Below are 13,068 nucleotides of genomic sequence, written 5' to 3'. Positions count from 1 at the left end.
GATGGTCTTGATCTCCTGACCTCGTGATCCACCCACCTCGGCCTCCCAAAGTGCTGGGATTACAGGCGTGAGCCACTGCGCCCGGCCTCATTCTATTTTTTATAGAGATGTAGTGTCACTCTGTTGCCCAGGCTGATCTTGAACTGGCCTCAAGTGATCCTCCTCCTTTGGTCTCCCAAAGTGCTAAGATTACAGGCGTAAGCCACCACACCAGGCCCCAGGTCAGGGTTTAACTCAGAGCTTCTGATTCCCAGTCTGAAACTTTTTTCTGGGCCTCAAACAATAGGACAGAGACTGTTGGGTGTGGGTCAAACTCTGCTCCTCCCTAGGAAGGAAGTCTCAAGCTTGGCCTAGGCTTTGAGAATTCTCGGGGGCAGAGGGTGAGGTCCAACAGGGGCTGTTGTGGCAGGCAGGGCGGCTGAGCTGTTGTGTGGGTGCAGCCAGGAGTCAGCGGGAATGTTGAGCCTGGTAGGGAGAGTGGACCTGCACAGAGCTCGGTGTAGATGGGTGGGAGGCTTGGCGGGAGAAGACGGTTGAGTCCTGACAGGACTGGACCCCAGGGCAAGTTTGGATTCCCATTTGGGCTCTGAAGAGGAAGGGAGGGGTAGAGTCTCTGGGGAAATGGGGTCTAGGAAGAGGAGGAGCAGTGAGAGGCCGGTGGCAGTGACCGGGTCTCTGTTCTTGAAAACTGACAGATACTCCTGTCTACGTCCAGAGCTAATGGGCAAAGCTTTAGTGTCATAGTTGGGTAGCCAGGCATCCCAGGCCTGAGGTGTGGAGGGCTGGAGATGGTGGACAGGGGGGACAAGTGAAGGGGATGCTGGTCCTGATTCCCTGTGCCTTAGTGGGGCTGAGGGCACAGAGGGAAGTAGCGAAATCTATCTGTGAACTTGGTCACTCTGCTGAGCCTATTTCTTCTTGGTGGTTTTGTTAAATGGCGAGAATGATGAGATATGCATATTACGGGGACTTAGTAGATCATAGCAGTTACTATGCTGGGAAAGTCAGGATCCTTTGAAAAGAACCAGCGCTGCCCTCCTGTGATGTCCTTCACTTACTCACCAAGTAATTGTGGAGCACCTAACAAGTGCCAGGTGCTGCGGGAGGTGAGGAGGTGGCACACTGAGCAGGACCCAGCAGTCCCCACCCAAGTGGAACGTGAGGTCCTGAGTTCAGGCTCCCTGACCCTGGCCACTGTTGAGGTTGCCATGTGGACTGAGAGGGAGAGGCAGGGTGGGAGGAGGCCGTGCAGCTGGCACCAGGTCACCCTTTTGCTCTTCTCCCACCAGGTTGAACCGGCCGCTGACCCTCTCGGAGAAGATCGTGTATGGACACCTGGATGACCCTGCCGGCCAGGAAATCGAGCGGGGCAAGTCGTACCTGCGGCTGCGGCCGGACCGTGTGGCCATGCAGGATGCGACGGCCCAGATGGCCATGCTGCAGTTCATCAGCAGCGGGCTGCCCAAGGTGGCCGTGCCGTCCACCATCCACTGTGACCATCTGATTGAGGCCCAGCTCGGGGGCGAGAAAGACCTGCGCCGGGCCAAGGTGAGTGGAAGGTGGCCTTGGGGGCGGGCAAGTGGGCAAGACTGGGCGAGAGGCCTTACTCTCACACTGGAGCAAACCAGGGCATTGCCTGCAAATTCTCACAGTTCTTTGGATTGGTCTGCTTTTAAAACTTGAGTTTACTTTTTACTCTTTCTAAAACTACCACTTGCTCATTGTGTTAAAAAATACAGAAGAAGCCCAAAGAAAGTAGAAGTCATCCTTGACTTTCCCACACTGCAGGTCCTTTTTCTGTCCTGTTGGAAGATGATTGAATCCTGCCAGGTGCTCTGGAAGGGGCCCTGCAGAGCCCTGGAAGGGGCTCTGGAAGGCGTCCCTGTCTGCCTGAGCAGTGAGGGGCGCATCTTAGCACAGTTTGCCAGCATCCCATCTGCACCCACTCCCGCTCTCCTCTGACCTTCCGAGGACCCTGTCCGGGAGGTAGGCCTGCTAGGGTCACTATTTGTACATTTGAGGCGGCAGTGGCACCATACTTGAGTTCTGTAACTACATGAGGGCACGATTAGGGCTCAGCGCTGATCTTGGCTCCCACTCTGGTGCTCTCTCACTGAGGAACCTCCTTTGGGGACCATTCTTCTGTGAGTTTCGCCTAACTACATGGGGGTGGCTGTATGCCACGCCGAAGCTTTTCCCCACCCTTCCATGAAATCGAGTTCCTGCTCCTTCTCCCAGGCTCAGCTTGTGGGAGTCTACTCTTTGTGGCAGTCTACTCTTGGCAACAGCGGGCCACTCTCTCCTAGCTCTGGGCCTCTGCACTCTCCAGCCCCTGCAGTGGGAGTGAACCCCCTCACGGGGAGGGGCGTTGGCAGGAGCTGAATGCTGGCAGAGCTGCGGCCTGTGGGCATGCAATTGAAAGTGCTCTGGCTCCCGGGGTCAGCACTGCTCGGAGCCTCCCAGACCCATGGGAAACACTCAGGGCGGCGCTCTCACTCAGGCCCTCTCTTCTACCCTGGCCCCCTGGTGTGTGTCCTGGCTCCACAGTGGCTCTTTCCACTCAGCTGAAAGGACAGTCCTGCTTGCCGGCTGGCGGTATCCACATTAGCAGCAACGCTGGTGGGGGTAATGTTACAGGAGCTCCCACAGTGCCGGGAGCTGCACATGGCCAGGAACGTGGGTCCTCTTCAGCCCTGGGGACAGCTGCCCACAGCAGGGCCACTGCCTTCAGGGGCTGGCCCTCTGGTTGCTTTATGGGCTCAGAGTCAACCTTCTGGAGATGAGATTCACGGTCATAGGATTCCGAGCTCATTCCCTCATGCGTTCAACAAATTGAACATTCTTCATGTGTGCCAGGCACTGGGCTAGGTACTGAGGTTCAGTGTGTTCAAGTCAGGCAGGGGCCCTGTCTTCAGGGATCTGCTTGGAGGGGTGGATGCTAAACAGTGGCCGAGGTAGGTAACTGCAGATCTGGGTGTGTGTTAGGAAGAGAAAGTGCAGGACTTGGTCAGTGTAAAAAAGAGGTCTAATTTAGATGTTGGGGGAAAGAGATAGCTTCTTTGAGGATGTGACAGATAACCTGAGGACTGAACATATGAGTTGCATTGACTGGAGCAAGAACATGCTAGAAAGAACAGCATTTGCAAAGGCCCTGGGGCAGGAAGGAACTTGATGCTTTTGTGGCAGTGAGAGGGGGACTGTAGTGCTGGAGCTCTCTGCGTTTGGAAGAGCGGGTGGTGTGAGGTGGGCAGGGGCAGCCAGGGACTTGAGGGCTCTGAGAAGGGCTGTGGTCACCATCCTCAGAGTCCTAGAATGGTTTAAGCAGGGAAAGAGTATGGTCTCTTTTTTTTGAGACAGAGTCTTCTTGCTGTACCCCCAGGTTGGAGTGCAGTGACGCAATGTCGGCTCACTGCAGTCTCAGCTCACTATATAACCTCTGCCTCCTGGGTTCAAGCGATTCTCATGCCTTAGCTTCCCGAGTAGCTGGAATTACAGGCACCCACCACCATACCCAGCTAATTTTCATATTTTTAGTAGAGACAGGGTTTCACCATGTTGGCCAGGCTGGTTTCAAACTCCTGACATCAGGTAATCCACCCACCTCGGCCTCCCAGAGTGCTGGGATTACAGGTGTGAGCCACCACGCCTGGCCTAGAATATGGTCATCTTTACATGTATTTGTAAAGTGTCCCTCTGGCTAGGGCTCAGAGAGGCAGTGACCTGTTTAAGGTAACAGAATCAGAGAGGGATCCAGGCTGAGTCCAGGCCGAGACTCTGGCACCAGTCTGGGGTCCTCCCACACCCCTTCCTCACACTCAACACAGACGTATAGGCACATGTGCCCAGACACAACCACAGCCTTCTGTCCTGGATACCAGTTTCATAAGTGACTGATTTGTAAATGAAAAAGCCGGTGTATTAATTATTAATTGGAAAGAGACTGCTCTGGAAACCCACGTTCTTTGCCATTCTCTTATCTGGGGGAGCCCAGTGGGCTTTCAGAGGACGCACACTGGTCTGGAGTTTCAGTGAAGGGGTGTGTGGTTTGAGTGTATCTTGTCAAGGGTCTGAGGGCGCTGGCTGGGGTCCCTTCTCAGAAGCATGGCTCTCCCATGCCAGAGGCTGGCAGGTCCCATTTCCTAGTTCCCCCTTTGAGGCTCAGTAGAGTCCACTAGAGTCCCACCCTTTTGTTACTGGGGTCAGTCTCACTTGTCCAGGGACCTCCCATGTCTTCCAGATAAATCCTGGCCTCACATCTGCCGTGCAGTGGGCCCTTCCCTGTCCCCCAAGGAAGCTTCCTTCGGATTACAGGCAGGATGGCTACAGCCCGTGTCATCATTTCCTTTTGCTGAAACCTCCTTTTCAGAACAGTGGTCCATTCGACAGCCTTCCATTTGGGCCCATCAAACACATTAGCAAGAATTCAGCACTTCTGACAGCCGGACCCCAGTCCAGGGGGCTCGCTCAGGTGTTGCCTAAGTCTGGGATCTCCAGCAAGTTATTTCAAAAAAAGCCTCGGGGGGTTTTGTTTTGGTTTGTTTTGTTTGTGAGACGGGTCTCGCTCTGTCGCCCAGGCCGAAGTGCAGCGGCGAGATCTCGGCTCACTGCAAGCTCCGCCTCCCAGGTTGATGTTATTCTCGTGCCTCAGCCTCCCGAGTAATTGGAATTACAGGTGTGCGCTATCACGCCTGGCTAATTTTTGTATTTTTAGTAGAGAGAGGGTTTTGCCATGTTGCCCAGGCTGGTCATGAACTCCTGACCTCAAGTGATCTACCTGCCTCAGCCTCCCAAAGTGTTGGGATTACAGGCGTGAGCCACCATGCCCGGCCACTGCGCCTAGGCCAGGGCCTGCCTCTGCACTGTTGGCCTCGGCTGGGGACTTGAGTGCCACAGGGACTCTTGGCAATTATTTAGACCAGTCCCTTCTCCAGATAAGGAAACTGAGACCCAGACTAGGGCAGGGACTTGTTCCAGACCCACCACCCTGGCCAGGTGTCACAGAACTGGGGCTCCATCTCTGCTCCCCTGTCTTTCTCTCTGGGACTGCTAGTGGAGACTGGGCCAACATCCAAGCTCTTTGAAATTATTTTTAGAAGGTCTCTAAGAGAGGGCCTGTCTCCAGTGCCAGCATTTCAGAGTCAGAAGGGGGAGGCTAGTGGAGTGGGGAGGGCTTGGTGAGGGTCACGTGAACACAAACCATGTTGCTAACACCCGATTATTGATTTGTCTCGATAGGACATCAACCAGGAAGTTTATAATTTCCTGGCAACTGCAGGTGCCAAATATGGCGTGGGCTTCTGGAAGCCTGGATCTGGAATCATTCACCAGGTAAAGCTGGGCTCAGCCTGCCGTCCCAAGAGCCCAAGCCAGAGAGTATGTTCCAGGCCTATGGGGGCAGGGGGCTCGAGGCCCAGCGGGGCTGAGGGGAACTGGATGACATCTCCATCAGCTCTTATGGTCTTCCTCCTTTGTTTTGAAACTGATTTTCATTATGTCATTATACGTTCTCATTTTCTGGGTGAGAAGTTAAAATAATCCCTCCTAACCACCCAGGTAACCAGCATGTTAAGTGCGACATGTTTCTTTCCACATTGTCTTCTGGGCGTGTATTCAAGCATCTCTATTCCCGTAAACTCTCATACAGAACATGGTATTATTTTGTTTTTTTTCACAAGTGTCACCCCTTGTGGCATGCATCGCTGACATTTGATGAACCCATACTGTGTGTCAGGTACTAGGCTGAGCACTTGAAAGAAAGATATTCGCCATGCCCTGTGAGGTAGGTGCTTTTACTATCCACACCCTACAGAGGAGGCAGCTGAGGCACAGAGGGACAGCTAGCTGGCCAACTGTGGAGCCAGGACCTGTGGGCAGGAGGGCTGGCCTGGAGCAAGTGCCCTGTGCCACCGTGCTGCTCTGCCACCTTCCTCACCCCCAGAGCTCTTTCTGCTTCTGCACGTGGTGCTCTCCTCGGATTCGTTTTGGCTCCCTCATGGTGTTCTGTAGAGTGGAGGTACCATAGGTCATGTGGCCATGTCAGCCAGGGACTCCTCTGAGGTGTCCCAAGGATGGGTCTTTTGGTGGACAGTTTCATCTCTGGAAGTGCAAGTGTGAACATGTATATCCTGGGGAGGTAGGTGCTTCCCTTTCTTCCAAGGGCACTGTTAAAGACCACTGACCTGGTTTGTGTTCATTTACATCCACCCTGTATGTATGAAACCTGCCTCTTCGCACCTTTGCAAAGTGACCCTTCCCCCCACCTCATCGCAGACCTCACTGTCCGGGCCTCCTCAGGGTGTGCTGAGCAGGCTGTAATCTGACCCCGCATGGGCCCCCAGCACTGCCCTGCTCTGAAACCAGAGCCAGCAGGGGATCACTCCTCTGCCCTACCCAACCGTCACTCTTGCCAGGAAGGGGCTACCTGGGAATGGCCATTCACAGCGGCCTGTCGGGACTAGAAAGCCCTTCTCTGCAGCAGGGTGAGGGAGTCAGGCGGACCCAGCCTTGGCTTTCTGTTAGGAAGGGCGCTGCAATGCAGGTGTCTCCCTTTCTACCTCAGTACAAATGCCAGACCTTTATGGCAGCTCCTGGGCCAAAGTTTGGAACCGTGAGTGATGGCAGCTCACACCTGCCACCAGCTGGCTAAGTGTACAGCCTCATGTGTTTGTTTCTTTAAAAAGAAAATGGCCAGGGGCCATGGGAGTGCTTTGCAGCTTTACTTTTCTTCCCGCCTTGATGTCACGTCATCAGCAGCCTCAGTCCACTAGGTCCAACCCAAACCTGAACTCCTTTGCCTCCGAGGAGTGCTCTGGCCCTGCTTGGCCCGCAGACCTTCCTCCACATCACAGCTTTCTGGTTCCTCTGTGGAGCCTCCCCGGCCCTTCCCGTGCCTGGCACAGTGGCTTCCAGTGGGATCCTCTGTGGGATCTCTTCACATTATGTTCCCAGCATGTGCCAAGTGCTTTCTGCACTGGATCTTGTGCTCTGTGGGGACAGGGACTGTGGCTTACTTATTCCTCTCTAGGTCTGGGTTTGGGAGCAGGTCAGTACAGAATAGGTCCTTAATGTACATGTGTGTTGTGTGGATGCACGGCTGAATTTCCAGGTGTAGTTCTAGGCATTAGTCCTTCTTCCCAGCCACAGACTGGGGAGCTCACTGTCACGGCCAGCGTCATTGTGACACCTTCTGCAGTTCTCATGTCTGCCTGACCTCTCCTCGGATGTGGACCACATGTGTCTACACCGTGTAGACACCCCGAATTCTGTGTGCCCAGCCTTCATGGATCCAGCTTTTACAACCTTGAGGCTATTTAGGGATGTACTAGTCTTAAATCCTTGTACATGGTAGCAGCAGTTCTTCGCAGCCAGGTCTTCCCTCTGCATCCCCAAGAGACAAGACCCTCTGCACCTTAGAGTCTGCTGGGCAGATCTTGGCCTGAGGCAGAGGCCCTGGGGTTTCTGTAAGATGTCTGGGAGCACTGGTGGGTCCTGAGAGTTCACAGAGCCTCTCAGACCTCTCATCTTACGTGTTCTTCCCCACATCCATGGGTGGGGCACTAACTCCATCTGACAGATGAGCGGCAGAACCTCAGGTGAAGGCTTTTGCTGCAAAACAATAAATAAAAATGTCGCCTCCCCCAGGCACTATTCCATGCCTCATGGACAGGATCTCATCCAGTCACTAATGATGCAATGATGTGAGCACGATTGTTAGCTAGTTTTTGATAGGGAAGCTGAGCTCGGAGAGGTGAAGTGACTTGTCCAAGGTCCCACAATAACTAGTACATGGCAGGGCCAGACCTCAGACCCCCACACAGGATGCCTGGCTCAGGGCTTGCCCGGCAGTGTCCTGCAGCTTCAGGGGGCTGGTGCCTCAGAGGTGCCTGGGTGCCTGGGCCACACTCATTTGTTGACCCTATACCTCTGCTGCCTTTCTTATCAAATGTTTTGGGGGAAGTGCTCCCCCCAGCTGGGAGGAGCGCCTCAGTGAAGGGAGTACTGTGATATGGGACAGGTGATGAGGCAGGGTGGTGTTGTCCCTTGAGCAAGTCACAGGGGTTTTCAGAGCCACCTCCAGATGCTGAAGTGGACGAGGCATCCCCTATTCTTTGCAGTTGAGGAAAAATTAATAGCTTTGTGCACCCACTGGGGCCCCAGGACTTCTTCCTCAGGGATCTTGTGGGGCTGGAGTCAGCTCCTGGAAGAATCGCTCACCCCGATGAGAAGCCAGGTGGGGACTCTCCACACCCAGGATGAGGCCGGGCCTGGGCCCATCACAGAACAGTTTCTCTGGTTCTTGTCACATCCTGGGGTCATGGTGGTGTGGGTGTTTGGTTACTATGCTACAAATGAGGAAACTGAGGCATGGGGCAGCATTCAAAGGCCCAGGCCATATAGCAGGAACTATCGGAGCTACTCAAGAGCCCAGGCCACCTGTCTCCCAAGGCTCTGACTCTTCTTGGCCACCCTGGAGACCGTCTGGATTAAACGGGGCTGCTTCCACCAGTCTATCCTGGGAGAGTGGCTGGGCGTGGTCGGGAGGCCCAGGGTCAATGGGGCCGTTTTGTAGACCCCTTTTGGGCCCCATCTCCATTCTCGGCTGAGGGCTTCAATATTAACATCTTGGATTATTTTTCAGATTATTCTGGAAAACTATGCATACCCTGGGGTTCTTCTGATTGGCACTGACTCCCACACCCCCAATGGTGGCGGCCTGGGGGGCATCTGCATTGGAGTTGGGGGTGCCGATGCTGTGGATGTCATGGCTGGGATTCCCTGGGAGCTGAAGTGTCCCAAGGTGAGGGTGGGGAGGGACTCATTCTGGGCTGGATTCAGGGCGGTGGTTGGTGGGGATGAACAGGAGACGATGGGACCCAGGAGGAAAAAGGGAACAAGTCAAACTCGAATCTTCTAGGAGGGAGGCAGAGACCAGTAAGCAGCAATGGGAATGGCAGCGGGCCCATCCTGACTTTGTGGCTGGCACAGGCACACAGGGCCTCTGACAGCCACCTCACCCCCTCCTGTCCAGGTGATTGGCGTGAAGCTGACAGGCTCCCTCTCTGGTTGGACCTCACCCAAAGATGTGATCCTGAAGGTGGCAGGCATCCTCACGGTGAAAGGTGGCACAGGTGCAATCGTGGAATACCACGGGCCTGGTGTAGACTCCATCTCCTGCACTGGTGAGGAAGGCGGCCAGGCGACGTGGCCCCTACCCTGTGCTGGGCCTCATGGGTCTCCAGTTGGGAGTAGAAGCAATGAATGGCCTTCCCTTGAGAATCTGTCTCTTCCGTCTGGGGACTTGGAATAGACAGAGGTAGAAGGAAAATTGGAGACAGCATTAGAGATTGTCTAGTCCACACCCTCATTAAACAGATGAAGAGACTGAGACCCCCGTCAAGGCTGCCAGTAACTTCCTGTGGCCACACACAGTTAGGAACCAAGTCAGCTTCTGCGACTGGGCCCAGGCCATAGCACTAGGCCACCTTGGGTGATCTAGACGAATCCAGAGAGGACAGAGGCAGTGGTGGGAATGGGCAGAGCCAGGGCTTCATTCATGAAGCAGCTGCAGGCCCACATTCTCCCTTGGCTGAAGTTTGAGCCTCACACACCTCCCTTGGGTTAGAGATTGGTGCCTGTCAGCCTCCAAGACAGGTGGGAGCCGGCTGCTCCCTGCCTGTCAGTCCTGGTGACCTGGCCTCGATGCCTGGCCCTCAGAAATCCAGGGAGACTTGCAACAGTCCAGACTTCCCAGCTGCCTGCCTGGGCTCCCTGGCAGCCCTGCAGAACTCTGGTTCCCCTGCAGTGATGGGCTCGCTCCCGCCATGGGACTGCTCAGCCGGGAAGTTGGTAACAGGCCCCTACCTCCATCCTAGTGGCTCCTGAGGCAGGGGGCCTGGTAGCAGCTGGGGTACCTGTGAGCCCCACCAGTTCTGTGACGTTTTGTGGTCCAGACAGTGTGTATCATTTCAGTTTTGTTTTTGTTTTTGTTTTTTGGGACGGAGTCTCACTCTGTCGCCCAGGCTGGAATGCAGTGGTACAATCTCGGCTCACTGCAATCTCTACCTCCCGGGTTCAAGCGATTCTCTGGTCTCAGCCTCCTGAGTAGCTGGGATTACAGGCGTGTACCATGATGCCCAGCTAATTTTTTTGTATTGTTTTGTTTTGTTTTGTTTTGAGCCGGAGTCTTGCTGTGTCACCAGGCTGGAGTGCAGTGGCGCGATCTCGGCTCACTGCAACCTCCGCCTCCCAGGTTCAAGCGATTCTCCTGCCTCAGCCTCCCAAGTAGCTGGGACTACAGGTGCATGCCGCCACACCCTGCTAATTTTTGTATTTTTAGTAGAGACCATGTTGGCTAGGATGGTCTCGATCTCTTGACCTCGTGATCTGCCCACCTTGGCCTCCCAAAGTGCTGGGATTACAGATGTGAGCCACCTCGCCCAGCCTGTTTTTTTTTGTTGTTTTTGTTGTTTTTTGTTTTTTGGTTTTTTTTTTTTTTTTTTAGAAGAGACGGGGTTTCACCATGTTGGCCAGGCTGGTCTCAAACTCCTGACCTCAGGTGATCCGTCCGCCTCGGCCTCCATCACTGGAAAACTTGAGACACAGAAAAATGTCTCCAGCATGGTATGGCTGAAGGAGGGCGGGCCACCAGGCAGACAGACCGAGACCCGAATGCCAGCATCTTCCTTTATGTGCTCTATGGCATGACCTTGAATCTCTCTGAGCCAGTTCCTCCCCTGCCAAAAACAATAGCAACTGGGCAGTGTCTGGCCAGGTCAGCCTTCAGTACGTGGTGTCTGTTTGGTCTCTTGAGCGACAGGCCCCAAACTTGTAGCTCAGTGTGTAGGGGCTGAATCTTCACCTGAGTCCTCTTCACTCTGCCCAGCAGCCGTCCTGAGCTGGGGCCCTGAGCTCTGGTCCCCATGGCCTCCCCTCACTGGCCCAGGTTTTTAGCCAGGGCCTCAAGGAATGAGTCGGCCCGCTATCACCACATCTCTCTCGGTGGGGAGAAGTGATGCAGCTCCCTGGTGTGAAGATGCGGGTGGCCGTGTAGCAGGTGCATGGGACCGTGGCCTGACCACCAGCCAATGCCCAGAGCTCTTTTGCTCCACAGGCATGGCGACAATCTGCAACATGGGCGCAGAAATTGGGGCCACCACTTCCGTGTTCCCTTACAACCACCGGATGAAGAAGTACCTGAGCAAGACTGGCCGGGCAGGTGAGCTGGCGGGGGCAGGCCCGTGTGGGTGGGACAGTCACATGCCTGCTCCTCCCCAAGACAGAGCTACGCCTTTCCCTGTAGGGCAGGGGCCCTTAACCCAGTGTCTCCAGACAGGCGTCTGAGGCTCTGAGAAAGCCCTGAAGAGGTGCGATATGTTTCTGAGTGTCTGGAGCTCTCTCCAGCTTCTAAAGGGCCTGGTGTCTGAGTTCAAGATAGCCCCACCTCAGGATGGGAATTTCATTTTCCCTGGAAGGTGGCTGAATGCCCGCCCTTCTCGGGCTGGTCCCTGCTGTCCACTACAGAAGCTCCGGAAATGACAGGGATCACTTCTGTTGATAATTCCTGACCTAACGGGAACATCTGGAAGGAGAACCACCTTCCCAGCCTCCCCTGACAACTTCCTGAGGCTCTAGCTTGGCTTCTTTGGAGCTCAGAGGGCACTGGCACCTGTGAAGGGTGGTGCGTGGGGGGAGTGAACGAGGAGCCGTATGGGGAGAGCCGTAAGCACGTGGAATCCTTGGAAGGCCCTTCCCTTTCCTTAATGAGTGACTGCTTCTTCAAAACCCAGCTCTTCACTTCTAGGACACCCTCCCCGGCTCTGAACCTTCGCTGCTGCTCCTCCTCTGTGTCACCGTGTCCCTGACAGCTCCTGCACTAGGGTGTGAGCTCTGTAAGGGCAGGGACAGCAGCCTTGCTTTCTTCATTGGCCTAGTCAGCGCCCAGGGCCTGGTGTGTGGCAGGTGTTCAGGTGGGTGGTGAGTGAACGCTCAAGAGCAGTTTCTGTTTCACGTGCTCCATCCCCGTCCCTTGTTGATTTCAGACATTGCCAATCTAGCTGATGAATTCAAGGATCACCTGGTGCCTGACCCTGGCTGCCATTATGACCAACTAATTGAAGTTAACCTCAGTGAGGTGAGGAGACAATTGGGTTCAAGAAGTTTCTTAGAGTAGGGGGGAGCAGGGCGGGTCCTGCCTAAATACTGAGGGCCAGGCGGTGGTTCACACCTGTAATCCCAGCACTTTGGGAGGCCAAGGCGCGTGGGTCAGTTGAGGTCAGCAGTTCCAGAACAGCCTGTCCAACATGGTGAAACCCTGTCTCTACTGAAAAAAAAAAAAAAATACAAAAATTAGCTGGGCGTAGTGCCATGTGCCTGTAATCCCAGCTATTCAGGAGGCTGAGGCAAGAGAATCACTTGAACCCGGGACACAGAGGTTGCAGTCAGCTGAGATCGCACCACTGCACTCCAGCCTGGGTGACAGAGCGACACTGTCTCAAAAAAAAAAAAAAAAAAGCAAGTCACCTCAGTGACTCGTGGGTCCCTGGGTGCCCAGTGTTCCTGCAAACTGCTTCCTGAAGCAGGCTGGAGTGAGGGGCGGGGAGGGGGAGACACAGCCACGGGGAGAGCAGAGGTAGTTCTGGCTGCTGAACCAGAAGCGAATGTCAGTTTGCCACCAGCTCAGCTTTAGCAGAAGCCAAGGTTTCACCCTGAAGGGTTTTTGTTATCTGAGTTCAGAGGCACCCTGAGACCCACAGATCAGAGCACGTGTTTGCAGAGCCAGAGGAAGGGCAGGCCGGAGGATCCCGTCTGCAGGAGTTCACACCTCGGCTCTGCCACTTAAGTTTCGTGGCCTCGGTCACACATGTGGCCTCTGTGGGCCCCTTGCCCCATCACATGTGGAACCTGCAACAGTCGTGAGGATTGAATGAATTCACGTAACTAACACTGATGGAGGTTTACTGCATGCTGGGCACACAGCTGAGTGCCTCTCATTTACTGATGATTATGACATGTAAAGCATCTGGCCTTAAGTTCGTTTTTGTCATAAGATTTCAAAAGCGGGCCGGGCGC

The 13,068-nt window shown here is 54.6% G+C and overlaps 1 protein-coding gene across 2 annotated transcripts in view; it reads left to right on the top strand.

Moving 5' to 3' along the window:
* ACO2 (aconitase 2, mitochondrial) overlaps window positions 1–13,068 on the top strand; it is a 59,849-nt gene that overhangs the window by 36,798 nt on the left and 9,983 nt on the right. The window contains exons 3-8 of one of the 2 annotated variants that reach the window (XM_011978771.1): window positions 1,290–1,548; window positions 5,236–5,328; window positions 8,639–8,797; window positions 9,029–9,179; window positions 11,111–11,215; window positions 12,039–12,130. In XM_011978771.1, the coding sequence (XP_011834161.1) occupies window positions 1,290–1,548; window positions 5,236–5,328; window positions 8,639–8,797; window positions 9,029–9,179; window positions 11,111–11,215; window positions 12,039–12,130 (859 nt within the window). The remainder of the gene's footprint in view (window positions 1–1,289; window positions 1,549–5,235; window positions 5,329–8,638; window positions 8,798–9,028; window positions 9,180–11,110; window positions 11,216–12,038; window positions 12,131–13,068) is intronic. The other variant, XM_011978772.1, reaches the window with a different exon arrangement.

Source organism: Mandrillus leucophaeus, unplaced genomic scaffold (assembly GCF_000951045.1).
Source record: "Mandrillus leucophaeus isolate KB7577 unplaced genomic scaffold, Mleu.le_1.0 Scaffold2, whole genome shotgun sequence".
NCBI lineage: Eukaryota > Metazoa > Chordata > Mammalia > Primates > Cercopithecidae > Mandrillus > Mandrillus leucophaeus.
The sequence above is the reverse complement of the archived record's forward strand: the minus strand, read 5'-3'. Positions and strand labels throughout refer to the sequence as shown.